We start from the raw sequence: 22,907 nt of genomic DNA on the forward strand, positions 1-22,907 counted from the left end.
ACCACTCTGTGTCTGCTCCAGCTGCAGGCAGAAGGACCAGAACCATGTCCTCCTCCCCTCACCCTGCATGTCCTTGCTTCGGTCATATACTCAGCCAAAATTGACCGCAGTCTTACTAAGATGATTTAGAGCCTTTAACAATGCCATTCTTCTTCTTGATGTAAAAAACAGCAAGATTTTCTAACTTGTGGTTTAGCAGACGGATCTGTCCTTTGAAAGCAAAGGCATTAGCTGTGTTTCATACCATCTGTTGATGGTGAATTGTCACCTGCTGAATGTGGACTCGCTGGTAAAAGCAAGTAGTTAAATAACAGCTAGAAGAAAGGGGGAAAAACTGAATCATCAAGGTTGGAAAAGACCTCCAAGATCATCTAGTCCAACCACCGTCTAGCCCATACTCACCATGCCCACTAACTACATCCCTCAGTGTCACATCTACATGTTTTCTGAACCCTTCCTGGGATGGTGACAGCCACTTTCCCAGGCAGCCTGCTCCAGTGCCTGGCAGAAATTGTTCCTAATATCCAACCTGGACCTCCTCTGGCTCAACTTGAGGCCAAAAATGTGGGCAGGCCCCAGCATTTTGATGGAAACAGGTCAGTTATCCAGTTTTTGATGAAAACGTGTCTCATTGCACCTTTCAAGGTGTCTAGGTGTTTTCCTCTGGATTTCTTTACAGAAGAGCAGTACTGGCAACCCTTCAGAACCATAGAAAACAGGGATGAGAGCACTGCTAGGGAAGGGGATGTGTTGGCTTGAAAAAAGTGCTATGACGTGTAGGGTATCTCTACAGAAGACTCTGCAACCTGTCTGGGCAGCCTGTTCCACACGAAAAGTGCAGGAACAGGCACACACAGAGAACTGCATGGACACGTGTACCTACGCCACCTGAGAACCATGATAATCTATCTGTTTCTACAGGTGTACTTAAAATGTCTGACGGGTGTGTTATACATAGGGTAATACCACAGATATATAAATCATATCACGTATATATAAAATCGTGTCACTTTTGCACGCCGTACAGGTGACATGGCGTGCTTACGCGTGTATACACACATATCGGCACCACAGATCCACACACAGCGATGCGTTTCAGTCGCGTTACAAGCGTACCACGTCTAACGGTGCGGCAGCAGCGCTGACCCGCTCACGCCGCCGGGCACCAGCCCCGGGCCGCACTGCCGCAGCGCGGGGCTCCGCGGGGCAGCGAGCGGCCGTGCGGCGGCGCTGCGGGGCGGGCCGGCTCCGGCAGCGCGGCATAGAGGGGGCTGCGGCACGGCCGAACAAAGAGCCAGGGCGCGCTGCGCCGCCGCGGGCGAGCGGGCAGCCGGGTGCCGGGAGCCTCCGCCGGTTCCCCCCCGCCCGGGGGAGGCGCCAGGCGCTGAGCGGGGACCGGGCCGCCGGGGATTGGCTCGGGTGGGTGCGAGCCGAAGGTGCCGGGGAGGCCGTCTGCAGCGCGGGGGGAGGGGGCTCTCCTCTGCGCTTCCCTCTCTTTTTGTTGTTGTTGTTTGGTTGGTTTTTTTTTCCTCTTTTGCACGGGATGATGGCTACGGTCGCTTGGCCATAATATCCCCGCCAGCAGCCCCCACGCCGCAATGCCGCTCGCAGCAGCCTTAGCGAGGGGAGGAGGCGTTTGAACGGCGGCCGCACGTCCTCCCGCGCCGCCGCCGCCTCCCTGCCTGCCTGCCTGCCGCCCCTGCGCCCGGAGCCGAGCGGCGCGGAGGGGTCCCCGCCCGCGCGGCGCCGCCCCCCCGCCCACCGCCGGTGCTCCAGAATAAAGATAGAGAGATAGCCATAAAATAGCGGTAGGAGGCACCGCGGCCGCGCGCAACATGGCCACTCTGCTGCGGAAAATCGGGCTGATCCGGCTGCACAACCGGGACACGGAGGACCCCAAGCACCACCACCGCAGCAGTCAGCAGGGCTCCTCGCTCCGCGGCAGGGCCGGCCCGAAGAGCGGCAGCAACAAGCCGCAGCCGCAGGGCCATCCCGGCGGCGGCTGCAGCAGCAGCAGCAGCGAGAGCAGCCCCGGCGGCCGCAAGACCAAGAAGGCGCCGGAGCCGGCCAAGCAGCCCCCGCCGCAGCGCTCGGGCGGCGGCCGGGAGAAGCCGCGGGAGGCGGCCCGAGAGCCCGGCGCGGGTAGGGAGGCGGCCCCGCAGCGGCCCGGCTCCAGCTCCGGGCCGGGCTCGGCGCCGCTGGTGCCGCTGGCGTCGGGCTCGGGGCCGCTGGCGCCCGCGGGCCGGCAGCAGCACTGCACGCAGGTGCGGACCCGGCGGCTGATGAAGGAGCTGCAGGACATCGCGCGGCTCAGCGACCGCTTCATCTCGGTGGAGCTGGTGGACGAGAGCCTCTTCGACTGGAACGTGAAGCTGCACCAGGTGGACAAGGACTCGGTGCTGTGGCAGGACATGAAGGAGACCAACACGGAGTACATCCTACTCAACCTCACCTTCCCCGACAACTTCCCCTTCTCGCCGCCCTTCATGAGGGTGCTCAGCCCCCGCCTGGAGAACGGCTACGTGCTGGACGGCGGGGCCATCTGCATGGAGCTGCTCACCCCCCGCGGCTGGTCCAGCGCATACACCGTGGAGGCCGTCATGAGGCAGTTCGCCGCCAGCCTGGTCAAGGGGCAGGTAGGGGCCTCGGGGGCGGCACGGAGGGGCGAGGGGCAGGTGTCCCACCGTGCCCTCCCGCGTGTCTGTCGTCCCTCCTCTTGGCTCTGCCGCAGGTCGCCCCAAAGCAAGAGGGGCTCCGCGGCACCCGCTGCGGCTTGGAGCTGGAGCCCTTGGCCAGCTGGTCAGCCACGCCGGCGGGCCCTGTACTGGCTGGCTTCTTGCCTGAAGTCCGGCCTCCGGCGCAGGGCTTTGTCTGCCGCTGTCCTACGCGGTGGCCTTTGGAGCCCGCACCTGGCTTTGCTGTGGCAGAGCTGTGCCAGCTTCAAGTGCCGCTGCCCAGACATAGCGCTTGATACAGGGCGACTCTGCAGCTCCTTTTCCTCTCCTAGTTCCTCCGGCCCTCTCATCTGTCCCCAGCTGAATCAACATGTTTTATTTCCTTTTTTTTTTTTTTCTTCTGCAGATTATCCTTGGGAGAGAAGTAATTATTAGATGTTTTTAATAACTGGGTAACACTTGGTGGTGGAGCCCGTTGCTGTGGTCACTGTAGCAGGCAGCATAGCATACCCACGGCTGTGGTTGGGTGGCTATTCTGCTCACCTCTTGAATGCCCTTGGGCCCCATGCGATGCACAGCTCCTTGTCAGGCACTGCGGGATGCTGTCTAACTTCTTCATATCTTGGAAGTGAGGGGAACAGCAAATAACGTATTTTCTATTTGTTTGGAAAAGAGAGTGTTACTCATGTTTGCCTCTGCTTGGTTTGTCTTAACACAGAACATTTGCATTTTCGGTGAATTCATTTGTGGTTTTTTTCTCCTTTTTCTTTGTATGATCTGGGCCTACTGTGCTTTTTTTTTTTTTTTATCAGACTCTCTTTTTCTCTGCCTGTCGTTTGAAGAGGTCAAGTGCTCTAGGTCACCTTGGGATATAAAAAATACCTCTCAGAAAAAACAAAATACATAAAAAAGCAGCCTTCATTTGCACAGAGCCCATTAAGGTATACCAAAGTTTTCAGCTACTCCCTACTACGTCACACAGTATATTAACTCATGTCTTATTATAGTAATTCTATTTGTTATTTTTAACAAGAATTTAAAAGGACAGTGCTAAATTATCTCTGTTTTTTTTCCCCACAACAGTTGAACTCATTTCTGCGTTATTGAATGTTGAATGGTTAAGATTCACTGACATCATAAAATGACTCAGTTAAGAACAACACTGAATTATTGAATTATTAATAAATACGTAGCTATAGAACTTGTATTTCTCTCTAAATCCCGTAAGACTTTTCCCCTAAGTCATAATAGCTTTTGAAGGATGTTTATGAGGGCATTGTTAGTAGGCATGTTTAATATACAAAAGTCTCAGTAACATTCTTCCAGAAGTTTGAGATGTTAATTATGAAAAGGGCAGTGCATGTGGGGTTGAAATAAAAGGGTGAAATAAGCGGCTGCTAGCAACTTAGTAGCTAAACAGTTGTGAGATGCGTGTTTCCAAGTCTCAAGAGCGTGCGTTCCAAGCTGGAATGCTAATAGGTGATATTAACAATAAATTCAATTTGTCGGGTGCAGATCTGTAATCTGTGATGGGCTGCCGCTCTGTAACTATAGCCAGGCTCTGTGTAATGGGAGCCACATTTCTGTAATCACACTCTGGTTATGTAATCTTGATTCAATTGCATAATGTGGCTCAAAATACAGCAGGCACTCCTGGATCCCTGTTTTGGTTTTTATTGTAATATGCTTTGGGCTGTAGTTTTTAAAAAGAGAATACAGCTGCAGGGATGTCAGGAGTAGAGGGTGCTGTATTCCCCTGAGCTGCAGGGCTGGTTTGAGGTAACTACTGTCACGCCATAGGCAGTCTCACTGCCCGCAGTTGCTCTTCCTGAACAAACAGCAACAGCCTCGATCAGGGTCATTGTTTAATCAGTGAATTAAAAATTAGCAGTAGTTAACACTGGGTGCAGCCCGGCTCGTGCTGAGGTCCAGGGCAATCATCCTCAGAGGCAGCTGTGCCATCTGGGTCCCACTGGGAGCACAGGGCCGTAGGAACCTTCAGAAGAAACGTCACCCACGCGTGAGGTGGTGATGTAGCATGAAGTCATCGTAAATAGTCGGGGCTGTGACACATCTGAGGGTGCGTGTCTGTAATGCCAACGCAGATGGGAGTAGGCAGGGCTGAACTTTCCACCAGCATACATTTTTCCTTTTGACAGTTTGAATGATAAAACTAAGGTGGTTGATTTCATTCACTGTTTCTTTCCAGTGCCATTTTGTAACACTAACTGTAGCATTGGTGTTCTGAGCTGGGTTTTAGCTCTTTGGAGAAAACTGTAGCTCTTGCTCTATCAAGTTGTTGACCTCTAAATGTACAGTACCATTTAATTTCTTTGTTGACAAAGTGATGGAAAAGCTCACGGAGCTAACACTGAAAATACGCTTTGAGGCAATCAAAATATTTGACGGCTTCAGATTTTTTTTTTACGGATGTTGCAAACCTTTTAGCAGAGCAAAAGAAGAACTGAGAGAAATTGTGGTGCTGTTTCTCAATTGAAGCATCTAATTCAGGAGTTAGGAAGTCTTCAGTGTGGCTGGACCACTGCTTGAGGCATTAGGTCCCAATTCGCAAACTCAAGCAGGAATTTTAACCTGGTTTGGATTTTCATGTGGGGTGGGTGTTTCTCCAGGTTCCCCAGGCAGGATCTGTACACCTCAGGTAGCGTTGCTTGGGAAATGTCTTACATTATGGGATGTAGAGGTGCGCCCATTGGCCCAGTAAATATTTGGGGTTTCTTTCCATATGCTTGTTTTCTATTAGAAACCTTGAATTGCATATTTCTTAGATAGCTTTTGTCTGGAAGAAAATATTTTAATAGAAAAGAGAGAATTTCTGTTCAAATGAAACAATTCACCAACCCCGAACTATTTTTTTTTCCTGTTTTCTAGGGAGAGAAAAAAATGTTAATTGCCAAACAAGTTGGGGTTTGGTTGGTTGGTTGGTCGAGCTATTCAGCTGAATAAGTCAATTATTCACACAGCCCTAGTCAGTATCTTGAGGGGAATTCTCAGTACATCAAAGGCCTAAGACTGTTTATCTGTCTGGAATCCAGAATCTTATTTTATAAACTTGGTGTTGTCCTTAACTCAACTGCAGCCTTGGATTCAAGGGGACAGCTTCGTCTTGAGTCAACTGCTCGCTGCCTTCAACCCCCCTTGGGCAGACACTCAACTCCATTCATACCGAGTCAAGGTTCCCATCAGCCCGTAGTGGGGCTAGGAGCTAACCCAAGGAAATACTCACGTGGGTTGGTGCTAAGAAAGTAATGTGAACACTGCCAATTGTTGGGTTATCTTGAAGGCAACCGTTCAGCATTCCTGCCTGGCAGGACCTCCTGTGTCTGTCTGCTCATCTGGGCATTGGGAATGGTCTGCCACATGATGCTGCCTCACAGAAGTATGAAATTAAAGAGTGGGGTTTAAAAACGCATCTGATAACAATATAGTTATGATGATAAGACTAAGAACGTGAGGAGCTGGGTGAAGGCAGCAGCAGCAGTGCCAGTCATTTGTGAGCAGTGAAGGAGCTGGGAGGCTGGTTGTGATCCTCACTGAGTGATGGACGTGACCTAGGCTGGCATCAGGCTCAGGAATGGGCTTGCACCTGAATATACAGCAGATGATATGGACCCAAAGGAAAACGAGACTTTGTCCAAAAGTGGAAGAGCATTTTGAGTCTTTTAATGCACTAAACCAAACACTAGCACTTCTATTTAGAAGGAAAAGATACAGCTTGTTTCCTTGGATGATGTTAGCAGGCAGTTGGAAAAATGAAATAAATCCATGTTGTTTCTCTCCAGTGAGAAATGATTTGACATTGGCTAAGTAGCAGCTTTGTCTTTGGGATTTTGTGTTGGGTTTTTTTCGTCCTTGAGAACAGCTAGTACAGCTGCATAGGATGCCTTGAGGAGTTTGGGCCTAAGCTGGCAACTGATTGTTAGATGCCACCTTGCCCTTTTTCTGAGTCCCTGGTTCTCTCCACGGAGGCAGAGGACAGGTCTACCAGCTGAAGGTAGCTGGCAGGTAGCTGCTAGTTCTGCAGATAGTCTTGTGGAAAAAGCTCTTTGTTTTGAGGGAAGTAGGCCCTCATTCTGCTATGCAACAAAACAGAAGGAGCATAGGGATTTTCTCAGAGTGTCTTGAAATAGGAATGGGGAATCTGTAGTCGTGAGTGCTCTTGCTGATGCAAGCCTCTCTATAATGTTTTAAATCAAAGCCAAATGTAATCTGTGATTAAGATTTAATTTCTTGTTGCAAATTTTTAATTCCAATAATTTTTTTTTGTGCATTGTAACATTAGAAACACCTCAGTTTAGCCTCTTCGCTTCAAGACAGATGAGCCTTGCATGAACATTAAACTCATCTCCTTCCATTTTAAAAATACTGTATCACAGCTGGCTTCTACCAGGAGAAGTGGGCTTATTTTGTGAAAAAAACAAACACAGAACTTAGCTGTTACTAATAGTCTAAACTACTCCCTCTATCCTTTCAAACAAAAGTATGAGAGAGCAGATGAGACTTGCATGGTGTCCAGGAGGTCAGCAGGCTCTGGGTCTTTCAAATACATATAGCAGAAATTATTTCCAAATCCGTGAGCTTTCCTGCTCCAGATACTCAGTTTGAGGACTGAAGCCTTGAATAAATCATCTGAACTCAGGTATTTGGGGCCATCTCCATATTAGGACCTTAGAAATAAAACTGTAGCTTTTTGCTTTTGATTTGTTGCCTGAGCAAACAATGCTGGTTGTCTTCAAGGTTAAGACTGCCACTGAATACATATTGACTAATATACAGAGATTACAGAGGAGGCAAAGAATATATTAGGGGGTTTGTTCCCGGTGAAAAGGCGTAAATGCTGTGTTGGAGAGGTAACAAAGAATATTGTTTAGTTATAGAGACAAAAATCAGACGTTTTGGCCTTGGAAGATTTCTCTTTTATTGCAATTGAGAAATCCCTCATTTTCAAGCTGAAATTTAAGAGGGGGCATATATATTTGCCACGTTGAGGTGCTGGGAATGATGAATGGGCTGGAAAAAACATTGTTCATGTGTACTCTGATATATTGCTGTTCTGACTATAGACTCTATTATTATGCAAATGTATTCTACTGAGAGGAATGAAGACACAAGGATTCTAACTCGCTGAAGTAGGAGGCAGCTTTAATTCCTCTAAAAAGCAGAGGGTACATAATCTCCATTTTACCCTTTCAGAGCACAGGAAAGAAAACGTTTAGAGATTTTAAAATACGCTTAGGTATCATTCTCAGTGTTTAATAGTCACCAAATAAGAAAAGTCACTAAATTGAAACAAACAGCCCATTTTAGAAAATGCTTTTATGGCAGGTGGAACTGTTTCTTCCTTGCAGTACTTGGATGATCTTCTTGATCAAAACTTAAAAGAATTGATGCTTTGGTTCGTAACAGAATTGAACAGAATTGCTTGGGAGAGCAAAATTTTTCCTTAAGCTGTAAAAGGAGTCTTTGTTTTCTTAAGAGAAAGTGTTCAAGTAGAGTGAGCTGTAACGTTTGCGTGTTCTGTCAAATACTTTGTGGGAGAATTGTGTTTTTTCAAATGCAGAAAGCCTAGTCCCTAAGGGGTGACATGGTGTTCTCACAGAGGAGTAACCAAAGCAACCTACTTTCTGCTGTGTGGAAGATTTTTTTTTTTGTTTTATTTTTCAGGCTAGCCTTGAAAATGGGCTGATTTCCTAGCATCTGCACAGTGCCCAGGGATTTCCTTGCATGACCAGAGACTTCCAGACTGAAGATTTGTAACTCTGCAATAATTCTGGTCCTCGTATGGTGGATGCCTTACTGCTAGGCGTGATCCCCAGCGAGAATCTGCAGACACAAAGTGGGATACTGGTTAAGTAACTTAATACAAGCTGTGTTTCTTTTTCCCACCTGAGCTCTTTTGCACTGATGAGAGACAGTGAATATCTCTTTCCTTGACATATTCAGTCCTTCACATTTGTTGTCCCGTTTACAAATTATCTTCTGCAATTGTCAAAAAAGGTAATGCTGATGTTAGGCACCTGGGGGGATGTGAGGATTGCCAGGTGCAATCACTCTGCAGTTTAACAGGGAGAACTTCAGAGGCTGCGGTGATTATCCTGTCTGAATGGCTCAAAATAAATGTTAAATTTAATATGTGCAGGATCCAGTTGTCTGATTTGTAAATTGGATGCCAGTTTTCTGTCGTGCTATGAAGAGAGTGTAGCTCGGGGCTGCCCTGCCTGACACATGGTTCATCCACACGCTGTGAAGTCATTTCTGCTCAGTGCTGAACACTTCTCCTGGCCAGTTTTAACTCTCCGCAAAACCAGTGGTAATCAGATGTGTTTGGGAAGTTGCAGGACTGGCTGCGTGGTATGGTGAATAAGCTGAGGAGAAACGTAGGTATGCACTGATGAAAATAAATGTACTCTGTACTGATGTGCACAAAGCAGGCAAGTGGGCGCCATACTTAAGATACACACGTGCTTCCTGTTCTGAAATGTGATCGAGAAGAGAAGCCAGTCTAGTTTTGCCCATTCCTGTTAAACACCAGTCTGAAGATAGGTGCATCAAGCATGCCTGCACTCAGCTGTGCGTGACAGGTGTGTGCCATATGCCTTCCTCCAGTTCATGCAGAGTCTGTCCTTGGAAACTGTCTTCTCATTTGCCTCATGATTCTGTACATGTTGATAAAATTGAAGCTCCTCATCAATTCCATCCTCTTTTCCATGGGTCTTCAGAAGCCCTGGGATTTCTGCAGTGACTCCGTGGTAAAGTTAAAAATCAGATTTGCATGCAAAAATAAGTGTAAGTGAACCTGAGGGAGGAACAGTAAGCCTGCGTTATGAAATGGCCCAGAGCTCAGATGTTTCTCATACTTAAGTTTTATGAGCTGTAGAATGACTAGGTGTTTTTCCTGTTTCTAGGTTTGTGTTATGAATGGTAACAACCCCCCACTTGCAGTAAAAAGTTTAGGACTTGTTTCCTGAGTATATGCCCTTACAAAAAAAAAAAAAAAAAAAAATTCAAAGAAAAAGAAAATGTTAGTTAATTTTGTCAGATTGTCAGTGAGGTTCTCTAAATGTCAGGTTTCCTATAATTTTGACAAAATTAAGTATTTCTATAAAGTATACTCAATTGAAGTGTATAATAGTTATGTGGGAGGAAAATTAGTCTTTAGTTAATAATTTCAATTTCCTTGTTAGAGCGTTTAATTTGAAGAGTGGAGATTCAAATCTTGCATCTGGGTTTTGCTGCTGACTTCACGTGCAGCCATGGGCAAGCTTCGTGTCTCCTCAAGTCTTCTCTCCTGACCATGAAGTACAGATAATCCTTTTTCCAAAGGTGCTTTGAGGATACGTGCTTAAAGCACTTGGAAACGGGGGTTCTGACTGAGATGTCTGTGTGCATCAATATGAAATGTATCATAGTCAGGAGATAAAGGAACAAGCGCACCGGCTTGTGACACTAGTCCTACCCAATTTGATCTTACATCACTTAAATGTTCCCAGAGGTAGTCTGCTTTTTACTTTCGTTTGTTCTGTTTCTATTGCTATGGTGTATGTTGCAAAACATGGAGATAGACATTGCAATCTGGGCTGTGGCTCCTTTGTCTTTTGCACCTGTCAAAAAGGATGCTTTGCGTTGCTTTGTTTTGAGGTACTTTGCTTCACGGCCGTGGCAGTATTTGACCTCAGTGACATCAGTTTGGTGATGTGGAGGTCCTGTGGGCTAGTGCAGAGAGGGTTGTCATGCTCCTGGCTTTTTGACCTGGACTAAGCATTCACTGTCGGTAACTGTGCAGGGATAGCATGGAGAGAGGTACGCCAGGGAGCTTGGCAGAAAACTGACACAGAAAATGACCCTTCTGCATGTGGTCTAGCAGGTGCTATGTGATGGCATAGCTGTCATGTGATGGAAGCCCACCTTCCTCTTATCTAACTCATGTTGTAGCTCTGGAGCTGGAGGCAAGTTTCAGGATGAGGTTGGCTGACAAGATTTTCTTGTTCTTTTGCAGTAGCAATGTTTGTCTGACTCTTTAAATGCACAGAATTCCTTAATCTTCAGCTGTGCTGAAGCCACGCTGCTGACTGCTGGCCTTAGGGAAAGGCAGAGAGGAGCAGCATGGTACCCTGTAGCAGTTAGGGATTGGGGCTGTAGGTGTTTGTATTGATTAAAAGCTGCTTGAACCAAACAAGAGAGTGTTAATAATTGCCCAGTTGGAACTCAGATTTCTAGACAAAAAAGGCACGTTCCCAAAAGGAGCAATTTATAGGATGCTTTAAAGCTGGAACTTGCTGAGTTTCCACTCCTTTGTATGGATAATCCTTAAAGAGGAAATTAAAAAAAAAAAAAAAAAGACAAGGAAAAAATGCTTCAGAAATTACTCATTTGTGAGGAAACATCACACTTTTAATTCATTTACACTGCAACATTATTTGCATCATTTGCTATACTGCTTTGTTTTAGCTATAAGTGATACTTATCTGTAGGGCAGTATAAGTTGATGCATTTTCTGAGAGCTGATCAATTGTACTCCTTCAGTATGTGAAGGGAAAAGAAATTCAAACCGTGTCATCAAGAGGAGGAAGTGTGTGTATTGTGCTCTTAACATTGATATGACACATTGCCCTAAGAGCATGACAGTAGCCCACTTTAGTATTGCTTTGCTTTTGAATGCTTCTCTAAAGCTGGTAGAAATGCTTTCCTCTGGAAACTTGTTGAAATTGAAATATTCTAGAACAGGACTGGTTCAGTCAGTCCTAACTGTTGGATTCCTCCACCGCTTATCTGAACAGATTTGGCTGTATTTGCACAGTACGTGGCTTTCCACAGTTGAGGCCCGAGGCCATTAGTCACAGTCACCTGAGTGGAACATGTTATGTATCGGAGCCTCACACTGTGCTCCAGCTCTCTGAAGAACCTCTAGAGTCAGCTGTAGAGACAATGTGGGCACATCCTTCCTGTCTTTTTGAGGGGTCACAGTGGGTGCCATGTGTAGCACAGTGACTTGCTACAGCCTTTTGAGGCCTAAACCTCTGCATTTTTTTCCTCTCTCACTGTTTACCTAGAAATGATTCACTGCAGACTGTTTCTTTCTTGGCATGGAAAGCTGTGGTATGGCACAGCTATTGAAGAGATAAAGGGAGAAAATGAAATTTTGGGCATGCAGCCTTGTCCTGACTCAAACACGTGGACCACATTTAGTTTTGTGTGCAGAAAACAGGTATGGCTTCCTTGGAAGACCAGTCTTAAGTTGTTTGCGTACCAAGGATTAATAAAAGGAATGCAGGACCAGGGGTTTCCGTTAAGGCTAGCGCTAACAACTCAAAGGCCTCTCAGCTTCTTGAGTGTGTTAGATGTGTGCTGTTTGTAATAATACTTGTTAACAAGCAACAAAAAAAAAAAAAAAAAGAAAAAGCCTGTGCATCTCTGAAGGGTTTGCTTTGGTACGTCAAGGGTGTGTACTGCAGGTATTAAGGCTGTTTTCAGAATCACCTTGGTTATGTAAGGACTGGTGTCTACTTATAACCAGTCTCTGAAAAGTTGAGGCCCAGTACATGGGGGGACGTTCACTGCAGTAAGACTGAGTGCGACCTCTGTCCATGAAGGATTCAGAAAATGGCTGTGCAGTGCTGTGGGCCGGCACTGTGTTGGTGGTTCAGCTCCATGTGCCGGTTGGGCCTGGAAACCTCCAGAGATCCCTCCCAGCTAGCATGTCAGTGTCTGGCTGGCCGTGTGAGAGGCCAGTTCCCCATCTGTAGTCAGATAATGCTGAAAGTGATACAAGGTGGAAGAGCACCTTACTCTGTGTGCTGCACCAGAGCTATTGAGTTTCAGTCTGGGAGCTACTCTAATTGGTTTGATGAGAGAGAGAAATCCCTTCATCGCTGCCAAAAAAATTCCCTTGAGGCCATCCTGGGACTGGAAATAACAGAATAAATGTCAGCACTATTTTTCATGGCATATAGTCTAGATGTGGGCAGATAGATGGTTGGAGTTGGATTCCAAGCTGAAGAGCTTCAGGCTTCACATTTTGTATCTCTGTACAGGGCTTAAATCTGTCTGCAGACCACTTCATGACATGATGCTGTTGGATTAGAAAAGATATGGCACGTTCCTGATAACGGTGCCAAGAGACTTCAAAGAGGTATTTGACTTTAATATTGCTGAGGATGTGCGTCACTGTCACGCCATGTTCTCAAGGAGAGGATGTGCTGATGGTTGAGGAGAGTGTGGTTCTACTGTGGCATCACTGAGAAGTAGGAAAGCTCCAAGATTTCCCCACAGCACTTTGCAAATCTGTGTGCCAGACCATACATGAGGCTTATCTGTGTTCTTTTGCTGAATACGGATCGATACACGATATGTCCAGGGTCTTGAAAAGATCACCTGCAGCACCTGCCAGTTACCAGGGTTCTCGACTAGATCCTGACCTGTTTTATTTTTTAGTCCAGCTCATGAGTTTGGCAAAGAGTGACACTGAAAGCCAGGCACAGCAGGAGCCCAGATTCATGAGAAGTCTCAGTGCAGCACATGCCCTCCTGCGTTTCAGCATGGTTGTGTAAACCATGCTGCGTCATTACTTTCACCTTTCATGTTTCTAGCTTGTTAAAATTGCATCTTGGTAAGTACATGAAGTTACAGCAGATGGCAAAATCTGAAATGTTCTCTTCAACTCTTTATTTTAATTAGGTTTTCAGTTATTCCTTTATGTAAAGCTCACTGTGAGTGTCTGAAAGTATTGCAAGTACTTAAATCAGCTCCTGGTGCGGCTTCTCATAGCTAAAGTTGACATTAATAGCTTTATGAAAGGTTTTCTTGGATTTTCTCTGTTTTAAATCTTGTGTGGAATGTGCTGATCTTCTTCAGCTATCGGTTTGATACGTTTTCTTGATTGGGTGCCAGACACCTCAAAACATCAGCGATGCAGACGATCTGTGCACCTTGCCATGGCAAGAGTGACGCGTGTAGTTTGGAAATCAGCCGAACTGCAGTTGTGTGCAGTTGAGCTATGGCCAATACTGTATTTGCATACTGTATTTACCATCTTTTTCATATTTACAATATGCAGCAGCTCACAGTCTCCTGACCAGAATTAAAATGATTGCATGTCGGAAAACAAGCAGTAGTCAGAGCTGGTAACAGTGCCTCTTAAAATGCCATTTTTAGTTAAAATTGGAAAGAGTTTTGTGGGAATAGCAAAAAGCTAGAAGTCCTTACCATGGTAGATACCACGCTAGTGTCAACTAAAAATCCCCTGGATTATTTTGACTGATGTTCCACCCTTTTTTCTTTCTCAGATTTACTTGAGGTACCAGGAATGGAGACTTTCAAACCACAAGGTTAAAATTTAAACAAATTATAAACACCTGGCAGGTGTTGGTTAATAAGAAACAGTGGTGACCGAATTTGCTGTATAAATACATGGAAATGAGTAGACTGCATCCAGTACAATTAGGTGGCCTTTGATGGCACAGTTTACATTGAACCTGCATGCGATACGTGATTGTGTTTTAGAAATGGCTTTACTGATTTATTACATTAAAAAGAAGCATGAGAAGAAATTCATGGAACAGTGCTCATTTTTTCTGTTGCAGCTGCAGTGACATTTTAGGTGGCATGGTGCTCGCTGCGTTATTCTAACACCAGAAAGTTCTTTCTTTTTTCAAGACAATATTCAGTTGACACTGAATATGAGTGGTAGCTGTTTTGAATGCCAAGATCCTATTTCTAGGTACAGATTAGTATTAAAAGTTACTTAAAACTGAGGAAGACACAAATCCTACCGTAGTAGGTGCTATGCAAGCAATTCAGAAAGGTATAAAAGCTTAAAATTATAAAATTCTTGAGTGTAAGATGATATGGTGAGTGTCTAATCTATAAACAAAGTACTGAGACAGGTTTATATTTGCATTCAGAAGTATTTAATGGTTGACATTTTGAAGACATAAATTCCCTTGCTGATTCCATCTTCTGTTGCAATTTACATTTTAACTTTTCCTGTATTTCTCAAAGCGTGCTTCCAACGGAAGCTTGGACTAGGGAAAAAAAATACAAAATATGTTTTGTAGCTACTGCAGCATATGGAATTTAATAAGTCGATGGGAATGCATTGTGTGTGCAGCACCCAAGAGGAGCAGGAATTCTTCAGGGAGGAGCAATATCAGAAGTAGCCCTTCCTTGTGAGACTTTGAAAATGTTACCTCATTTTATTTAATTGATTAGCGTGTGGATAGGGAAGTTCTCTTGCTGTTTAATCTAGCAGGTTTTTGAAGAGGAAAATATACCACCAATTTATAAATGGGGAATAGGAAGAAAAGCATCAAAAGATAAAATAGCTGTAGGTGAGAAAACTGAGTGAGTATAGATCAAGAGTGGAAAGAAGTTCCAAATCTGACGGTTTCTGGAAGAGAAGTCAAAACATGCAGGAAAACAGCTTATAAGGAAAGGAATAAAAAACAGCTTTTTTTAATGCCTTGCATCCATCGTTTTGTTAGAACAATAGTGGTGCTGAACAAAATGGTATTTCCGCAGTATTTTGACAGCTTTCTAGAATGAGGTGACTCTGCAGAGGAGTCTTACTCATTTAGTGGGACTCTGAGGATGAGAGTTTGTTGTTTTCTCTTTTCCTCATTTTTTTTCTCATTCTCCTCGCAGCTAATCATTCTCTCTGTAATAATCATTGCATGTGATTAAGACTGATTTTTCATTTCAAATTCCAAATTGACAGCAAAACACAGGAAGCCCCCCCCCCAACCCACAGCATCCTTCTGAGCAAAAGAGTACAAAAAGATAAGAACGTGCAAACTTGGATCTTAAGGTGTTTGCTCATGGGGGAAAAAGAAGTGCAGTCTGACAAGTTTATTAAAATCAAATGCAATTTCTCCAACATTTATTTTGTGACAAATCCAGTAGGCATAAATGCTTTAAAGAGTGTTAGTGCGGTAGAATGGAATAAATCTATAGCTGTATTTCTTTCTTCTGCTGCTTCGTAATTGACACAGACGAATGTGCAAAATAAGGTGGGCTATTAATAACGCATTAAATGTCTGTGTTGCCACGCAAGGATTTGAAATTACATATCAGTGTGCATTTAGGGGTAATGTTTAATTGCAAAGTAATACAAGTGCAGTATGTTTAGATGCATATGTATTCAGCTATTATCAAGCCAACTCATCATGAGCCAGTAGTATGTAAATGAGATTTCTTTTTCTTGTAGGTTGGAAGCAAGCAGGTGCTCCTGCCTGCAAGAAATCCCAGGGCTGTTTGTTTCTGACAGGTCAGAGGAGAAGACAAATGGAAGTGTGTTTCACAGGAAAGACGTATTTTGTAGTGATGTTCTGTGTTAGCAGCAGAGTGTGGTGGGTTGAGTACAGGTAGCACTGAGATGGAGGAAGCAGAAATGTGTTGCTTTCATGGTGTTTTTTTCCAGTCATTGGCTGCCCCGTAGTCTCAGACTCTCTCAGATCGCTTTACGAGCATGGCATAACAATTGCTCAGAAATGTCTGTCTCCTCAAGCAATGTGCTGGTTCCTGAGGCACAGGAGGGGACCTGGAAGCCCTTCCCGTGCAGCAGCAGGGCCTGGGGCTGCACATCACAAGGAGTGCCTGCTTAGGGCTGCCCTTGGACTGCACAGAGGGTTGGCACACTGAGTGCTGTGGAGCAAGCATTCCTGCCTTCATTTGCACAGTCCCCGTGCGGCAACAAGAGCAGTGAGCCTGGAGCTGCAGTGTGCCAGCACAGGGGCTCACTGGGGAGAAAAGCCTTGCAGAGGTCTTTTTTCTTTTTCTTTTTTTCCCCATTACTGTATTGTAATGTTTAATGAACTCTAATAGCATATTTGCCTGCCCCAGTTTGGGAACTGTGCTTTCTGGTATCTGCAAACGAGCGCCCAATGCCTGGAGGTGTTGAAAACTTAAGCTATGGTTTCCATCTGCATGTTTTCACGTGGTTAATGAAGGTTTTCTCTTTTGTTCGGTGCAGGGCCGTATCTGCAGAAAAGCTGGCAAATCAAAAAAGTCGTTCAGTCGAAAGGAAGCTGAAGCAACATTTAAGAGTTTGGTGAAGACCCATGAAAAATATGGGTGGGTCACTCCACCCGTCTCTGATGGCTGATGTTAGCAACCCGCACTTAACAAAAAATGCTGAACAAAAGTACTGTGACATCTCCTCAGTGCTGTACACCGCCCATCCTTTTCTACTTCAGCTTCAGTTACATACCATGAATGTCAAGGAGACATCTAAGTTATTTATGAACAGATGTGTTTACAGAGGGAGAGGAAAAAAAAAAGATGCTGTTTAGGATTATGTTTCAAGACTGGAGAATGCTCGTCATTGAAGTCACTTGAGCGGATGTTGAGATTGCATCATTTGCCCCCATACAGCCCACATTGTCTTCAGCTTCTTTCCATGACAGCAGCACCAAACAGCAGTACTGGAAAGTCTATCCATTACTGCTCAGTTCATTTAAATGTAAATGAAACAGTTAATATTTAATAGGGAAGCAGTGCATTGCAGGTACATGTTTGCTGTGCTGTTTATCTTTGTCTCCTAGCAGGTCAACATAACTTGAAGATTTGTCTTTACGTGGAACTGTGGTCTGCTGTGACTAAATTTAGACCTCATTTGTGCTCTATATATGACCTTTAATTCATAAACGAAACAGGAATTAAAATGCTGAAAGGTCCTAGTGTTGACAAATTATTAAGTGGAATCACCCAACCGGTTACAATGTGCTATCTATGCTGATACTGTGATGTGCTGTTCAGAAATAAAGCAGTGCAGTTAGCTGAAGGTTAGGTGTTTTTTTTTATTTTTTAAACACATCCACACCAGGGCTCGGAGTGGTTGGTGGTAGCAGAAGCATAATTACCATGCCAGAACCTTCTGCAGTCGCATGTGGCCCCTCAGTTCTTCAGAACGGCAAAACAAACAAGTGGAAATGGACAAAGCAACCTTAAATTGTCTGCTTAATTTTAAAATGATATGCCAGTAACAGAGAACAAAAAAATTTGAAGCAAATGAAACATGGTTTGTAAGATGATTTGCATGACTGGATTTTTCTTTTTACTCAATAGACATTGTATGTACTTAAAGCCCAGTACCTGAGAAAACCCACTGATGTATATAAATGTCCTATTATTTAATCATTAAGGTTTTAAGTTTTCTGGTAAACAAACGGAAAAACTTTCTTAAGGGACTCCATAAGAACTGAAGGTAATGTTTGGAATGGTATAAAAAAAGCATTAAAAATGTGGATTCCGAATGGAAAATGGTATTGGACACATGCTGAATAAAATCACCGCTATCATTTTTGTTGCCTCAAGAATTGAATCATTTTGGCCAACCTTTGTATTCAAAATAATAGATTTCCTACTGTGAAATCATATGATGGTGATATTTTAATTGAAAGCAGGACAGCATCATTTGTAAGAATCTAATTTGGAGGGGGATGAAGTGCGTGCTTGAAAATGCTTTCCTTTGCACGTCTAACACAGGGCCAAGTAGAAGTGGTTGATGGGGTCTGGTGTGTTACAGCAGCAGTGGAGACCGTGCAGAGAGTTCCGGGGCTTTGATGCAAGACTGCACGCAACAGAGAAGACCAAAGAGTGATGAAGAATGAAGGAACAAGAGCACGAATTAAGAAGTAGGCAAGCAAATAGGTACTCATGCGGTACTGGTGCAAAACCACTGCTTAGTTCATCCGCTTTGCAAGCAGGGCTGTTTGTCAGCTACATGAAGAGGGAAACAATCAGAGCTTTCACCAAAATGGCTCTGCAGGTCAGAGCCATGCAGTCTTGTGAACATCGCTGGTTTCTCACACTTTTCCCTTTTTGCCTCTTCTTTCTCCTCTGACCGTTTGTGACACCCACATGGTGTGCCTTATCTCAGTTATAACTGGAAATGCTTTTTACCATAAACCTACACAGATCTTGCTGTGATTTATCTTGTCCTGTTTTATACTCAAGAGACAATGCTGTAATTCAGTGTATATAGGCTTTCCCTCTCAAACTGTGTTGCTTCTGTGCATCCAGCTGCAGAATGTGTCCTTTGAGGGAGGAATAACATTTAGAGGAATTTAGTTATCCATTTTTATGAACGCTTCTTTTGCTCTCTGCTAGGAAAGAGGAAACGAGTATGTTTAGTTAGGCATCGTATAATTTGCAGTCCCTAGTGGGAGTTCCTGAAAATGTATAGAGAGATCTATCACGGGAAAGCTGGGAACGTTTATTTCCCTTCTGAAAAGCTCTTGCCTCTTCAGGATGCTAAAATACTGTTAAAAGGAGCATGAAGGTGTGGTGAAGTCTTGGGGGGGGGGATATTTCTTTCTCTGCTGTGTTTCAACCTGTCTCATTTTTTCTGCCAGTGAGTTATTCTAAATTTTCCTGAGAACCGTATCTTTAATATTTAATTAAAGGGTTAGCTGAAAGGAAGGCAGTGGGTGGATCGCTGCCGCTTCCCTCAAACCTACTTATTATGTATCTTCTTAAATGTGCTTAAAATAGTGAGAGCAAACATCGTTGCTAAAAATCAGGGTTGCTTTCTGGCCGTAGGAGGTTCTTTGTATCGCTCTGAGTCTCGGAGCTGCAGGAGGGGCAAATCAAAATCTGGAGTGCTTTGAAGCTGTGGCAGAAGGGGAGCAGGGCGCTGGTGATAAGCTACAGCAACAAATAGTCCGAGGAAGAAAGAAGCAAAGAGCACTGAGCGAACTAGGGCAGGATGAAGTTCCTGCTGCACCAAAAATAAAAATGTTCCTATTGAAGAGGCAGCTTACAGCAGGAGCAACTTGTGCTAGGGGAAGTGCAGGGGGAAGGGAACAGCAGGGAGCACAGAAGCATTATGCTGCTGACCGCGGAGGAAGGCAGATTGCTAGAAATGTAGGTAATTAAGAGATTTGGAAAGAGGGTTGAGCTATTTTAGGGGAAGTTACTAAGTGGTTCTTGCCTGGTTTATGTCTCAGTGCTACTGCTGAAGAATAGGTTCTAGTTTTTCTGCACCCAGCAAGCCAAAAAAATTTTTTTTGAGAAAATCAAGAAAGGAAAGGAGCAAGGTCTTGCAGAGAGAAACATGAAGTGGGGAGAACATAATCTGACAGCTGAAACACCGAAGCAGCACAGTCACAAAAGGTAATAAAATGAGGAATCGAGGGAGGAAAGCACAGCATGGTAGCAGGAGGAGGCACCAGGCAGGGGTGTTGGACAGACATTTATATAGGACCAGCTAGCTTAGATAGGAACTACTTTAGGAGTTCACTGCAGAGCTACTTCAGGTGCTTTATGTTGTGGGAGCTTCAATGGAAAAGATCCTGTAATCTCCTTTCTGTTTCCATCCTAGAAAGCGATGCCTGCTTACTCCTCACTTTATCCTCCTCCTGGCAACTGAGAAGGATGACAAGTTTTGGAGCTGTGGTGTGAAACTTGAATCAGGCCACCAGCTCACTTTCATGGCTGAAAAACAGATCAAGTGTCATTCCAGATCCTCACCTTGGGGAGGCCAAAATCAAAATAGATTGCCAGTCTTCTACTTTATCGAAGTTTCTCAGTAGTCAAGAATAGCAGTGCTTCTTTTGCTTACAGTAAATGTCAATATTCCCACTTTACCCAGTCCAAATACTCCTCAGGGCTTCTTGTGAAATCAACAGTCAACACAGGTCCTTCAGTTCTCATTAGACCCATTTAATCAGGAATACTGTTTTCCATCTGCTGCCCCCAGAACAGATGATTAATTTGAAAGTAGCATCTCGGGAGGTGCGAAATGACATTAGGAAATTGCTTCCTGTCTATTTTAGAATGTGTCCTTTTGGAAGACCTTCTTTAAGTCTGGAAAAGCTACTCAGCTGAATGCAGGCATGGGATGAAGAAAGCTTATGGTAAAGGGAGGAAGTTGGCTCTGAACATCTAAACGCTGAAGGATTTCCACAAAGAAAAGAGCCAGCGATTTATGTGGGAACATGGTGCGCATTAGGAATTCGTCCTGAGAGCTCTAAAATCAAAACCACTGCACTCAAAGGCCTCTTGAACTTGCTTATTTTCTCTCCCAAAGGCAGTTTCTCCTTCATTCCAGCCTGCACTTAAGTTCCAAGTCCAAAGAAAGATAATAGGTAGGGAGTGTTTATTTGAAGCTCTGACTATCATATAAAAAAGGATCTCACTTCATTCTTTTTGTCCAAAGCAATAAATAAGATCTTAAAATAGACATTCTTGTACAAATATCATAGTTGGGACAAAGACTGTCTAGTATGGTAAGTCCAGGTGATATGACTGTGTAATACTTACATGGTTTTAGAAAACTCCAATGAGATGGCTGAATATGAACACATTTTTCTTGTAGGGGGTGGTTTTAGAGGATGGCTGTCTTCCAGCCCAATGCTGGGGTGTGGAGCTTTGTGGGTGTTCTGAGGATTTACTTTTTAGTGATACGTGGGCAGGTGTGACGCATGCTTAGGGACCTGAAGGCCTAGCTGTCTGTGACACTGGGAAGCGTTTGCATAATCAGTATGAAAGGTCTGACTCTTCCACACAGGAGGTGAAAGCTGGTGAAGGAAGATCCCTCTCACAGCGTACAATGAATTACACTAGCAGAATTAAGCCGGCCAACCTGCCGGGAAGATGGAATTTTCCAGTTTTCTGTTCCCCCATCAGCCTGACAAGCACCAACCTATATTAGATGGTTTCTGCTACACACAGCACATTTCAGAAGATGACAGCTGGTAGAGATGCTGAAGAAAAACTCCTGGGTGTGGATCTTCTCCACCTTTCTGTCTGAGCGAGCAGGCCTCGGAGCTTATCCAGGCGGTGTGCATCCTGCTTCGTATCCATTTGCCAATCTTGCAAATACTTCACAAGCATGTGTATTAGTTGGATTGAGTTGAAGTGTTCAGTGCACTCCTGACCTGGGTTCTGCTCTGCAGAGCAGATGGGTTACTAAATTTGCACTGGAGGTTTTTTGTGCAGATTAGTGGCACATTTTAGAGTTTTGCTCTGCTTGCTCTGAAGAATAAAGTGGCTGTCAAAGTAGGTCTGAGGACAAATAGGTTGAAAGTGAGTCAGCTGCTATTATCAGCACAACTGCACCAGAGAGGCGGTTTCATTTTGTACGTGAAAGGCTAGAGGTGAGGGACTGCCATGAGAGCAGCCAGTAGGACACTGCAAGAAGTTAGAAAGGCAGAGCTTGCCTCCCTAAAAACCCTGCTGTATTGCTATTTCATTACATTCCCTTAAACCTAAATTGCTCTACTTTGCAAATTCTGCCTCTCTTTAAATTCCTTCAGAATTTTACTAATATGCCAAGGGAACCTTAAAACAAGTCATGTCGATTGACGTTTACAACCTGCCTTTAATTCTAGAAGCATGCAAATGCCGTGCTGACACCTGTCAAATTCCCCCGACAGCTTCCTCACACTAGCATCTTGGACAAATCGGTGATGACGGTAGTTAACACGCAAAAATAGAAACTGCAATTTGGATGTTTGAGTTGGTCTTTTCCCTGATTGCTTTGTCTTTCAGTTTGATTGACTTCAGAACAGAATGTCAAGATAACAGCCATGAAACTGCGTAGTGTTATTTGTTTATTTATAACAGTTCCTTTTGTTCATGCTGCTAAATAAAGTGGTGATGAATATTCATTGCATTTGTGTTTCACCAAACGGGAATGGAGAGATAACTCCTCGCACTCGGAAAAACTTTGCATTTTATAGTACGTGTTTGCCACCACACTTAGCATGCATTGTCTTTTGTTGTCAAATACTCTCTGTTTTCCTACCCAGTGACCTCATGTGTTTTAAATTACATTGATTTACTAACAGAAATACTTGAAGCATGTCTCGGTTCTCCTTGAAAATCAATGAAACGTAACTGCGCCAAATCCAATTGTCTGTGTGATTTAGAAGAGTTCTTCACTTGCCATGTGCATAAGAAAGACTCGTAGACTTTTGCCAAATATCCCCTTCTGAAGTTTCTCAGCACAACCCAGAATTCAGCACAGAAATCCATGCTTTTCCAAGTTACTATGCGTAACTTGGGAATGAAAGCCCTAAGAGGAGTGTAAACCGCTTCCTCATTTCTGTCGGCATTGTTCATTTCTGAGCGATGCCTGTGTGCCTATGGTGCCGACTACAGCCCTCGTATTGGGTGTGATTTTGTTATTAAGTTATTACATAAATGCAAACAGAATTTATGAAAATCTCACCAAATCGGGATGATTAATATTCTGGAAGGCAAGACTCAGTTCAG

At 44.4% G+C, this 22,907-nt stretch overlaps 1 protein-coding gene across 1 annotated transcript; it reads left to right on the top strand.

Moving 5' to 3' along the window:
* The first annotated feature begins 1,691 nt into the window (after nucleotides 1-1,691).
* UBE2QL1 (ubiquitin conjugating enzyme E2 QL1) lies at nucleotides 1,692-18,192 on the top strand. Its single transcript, XM_065753603.1, has 2 exons — nucleotides 1,692-2,636; nucleotides 16,660-18,192. Exons 1-2 carry the CDS (start codon nucleotides 1,836-1,838, stop codon nucleotides 16,789-16,791), a joined length of 933 nt encoding a protein of 310 aa, XP_065609675.1. The 5' UTR covers nucleotides 1,692-1,835; the 3' UTR covers nucleotides 16,792-18,192.
* Nucleotides 18,193-22,907: the final 4,715 nt, after the last annotated feature.

The sequence above is a fragment of the Cyrtonyx montezumae genome, unplaced genomic scaffold (assembly GCF_038088225.1).
Source record: "Cyrtonyx montezumae isolate F1298 unplaced genomic scaffold, pur_monq_1.0 scaffold_8, whole genome shotgun sequence".
Classification (NCBI taxonomy): Eukaryota; Metazoa; Chordata; class Aves; order Galliformes; family Odontophoridae; genus Cyrtonyx; species Cyrtonyx montezumae.